Source organism: Sapajus apella, unplaced genomic scaffold (genome assembly GCF_009761245.1).
Source record: "Sapajus apella isolate SASKATOON/1434 unplaced genomic scaffold, GSC_monkey_1.0 scaffold5615, whole genome shotgun sequence".
Classification (NCBI taxonomy): Eukaryota; Metazoa; Chordata; class Mammalia; order Primates; family Cebidae; genus Sapajus; species Sapajus apella.
The window spans coordinates 2,882-4,395 of record NW_022442539.1 but is presented as its reverse complement, the minus strand read 5'-3'; the positions used below and the strand labels follow the sequence as shown (position 1 = coordinate 4,395).

Here is a 1,514-nt window from a genome sequence, read left to right as displayed (position 1 = left end):
ATCCACCATCCACCCCTCCATTCATCCCCCATCCATCTATCCATCCATCTACCGACCCATCCACCTATCTATCCATCCTTCCACATATCCATCCATCCATCCATCCATCCATCCAGTCATCTACCTACCCATCCTCCCACCCACTCAGCCACCCACCTACCCACTCATCTATGAATCTTTCCTTTTTTCCTTCGACTCATCAACTGTCCCATCCATCCACTCATCCATCCGTCCATTCATCCATCTATGGATCACAAACCATTCACTCCTCACTCAGCCACTCACCCCCCACCTATCCTGTTCACCCATCAGCTCAAACAGTCAACCGCTGGGGAGTTGGAGATTTGACTGTCCTTTTTCCAAGATCCCAGTCTGGTGGGGCGGTTAGAGGCAGGTGCAGACCACCCCGCCTCAGCGTGTTGACATCCAGAGTCGGGACAGCCCAGGCTGCAGGGCTCAGGAAGGGCTCGAGGCTCTACCCCGGACGGTGTGGGGAAGGTGGAGGGAGGAGGGTGTCTCAGGAAGGCATGCTTGGTCCTGGGTCGAGCTTGGGCAAAGTCCTAGAGGCTTGGACAACAGAGCGCGCACGCATGGAGGAGGAAAGGGAGGGAGAGGCACCTGGGCTGCCTGCAAAGCGCTGTGAAGTCCGGGGCGCATGTGGGCAAGGGGGAGCCATGCTGGGTCTCTGAGCAGGTGAGGACATCAGTGCCGTACTTCCTTCTCCACCCTGACAGGTCTGGAGGTGACGCCAGGCCCCGGGACCTACAGCCCAGAGAAGGCACCCCCCATGCGCCATCGGACACCCCCGGCTTTCACCCTGGGCTGCCGCCTCCACCCGAAGCCCCTGGACACCTCGGCCCCTGCCCCTAACGCCTACACCATGCCCCGTCTATGGGGCTCACAGATCTTCATCAAGCCCAGCAGCCCCAGCTACACGGCGGCGGGCCGCACACCCCCTGCCCGCCCCCCCCAGGATCCCGCCGAGATACCCGGCCCGGGCCAGTACGACAGCCCCGACCCAAACGCATACCGCCCACGCCTGCCTGCCTTCACGATGCTGGGGCGGCCCCGGGCCCCGCGGCCCCCGGAGGACACACCCGGCCCCGGCACCCACTGCCCCGAGCAGGTCACGGTGAACAGGGCCAGGGCACCTGCGTACTCCATGGGCACCCGCCACTCGCCCCGGGCGCGCGCCATGGCCGCTGCCACGCCCGCACGGCCGCCAGGGCTCAGGTTGCCTGGCCGCTGCTGCTAGGCCAGGCCTGTTTGGCCAAGGTGAACGGGGAGTGGGCGGCGGGGCTGCGAAAGGCGTCTCCCCTCCCCTTTCCTGAGCTGTCCCAGGTCCTTCTAGGACACCCAATCCTTCCAGTCCCTGTGGGCTGTGACCCGTGGCCCGGTGCAGGGTGCAGGGTGAGTCTCCTGCCAGTGCCCCAGTTTCTTCCGGTCACCCCAGAAGAAAGGCCAGGCCAGGCAGGAAAGAGACACCTTCCGGACCTCCCCAGCAGCTGGCTGCA

At 64.2% G+C, this 1,514-nt stretch overlaps 1 protein-coding gene across 1 annotated transcript; it reads left to right on the top strand.

The window, feature by feature from the left end:
* The first annotated feature begins 590 nt into the window (after positions 1-590).
* Positions 591-1,255, top strand: LOC116547937 (outer dense fiber protein 3-like protein 2). The gene is made up of 2 exons (XM_032273678.1): positions 591-657; positions 735-1,255. The coding sequence occupies exons 1-2, from the start codon at positions 591-593 to the stop codon at positions 1,253-1,255; spliced, it is 588 nt and encodes a 195-aa protein (XP_032129569.1).
* The last annotated feature ends 259 nt before the right edge of the window (positions 1,256-1,514 follow it).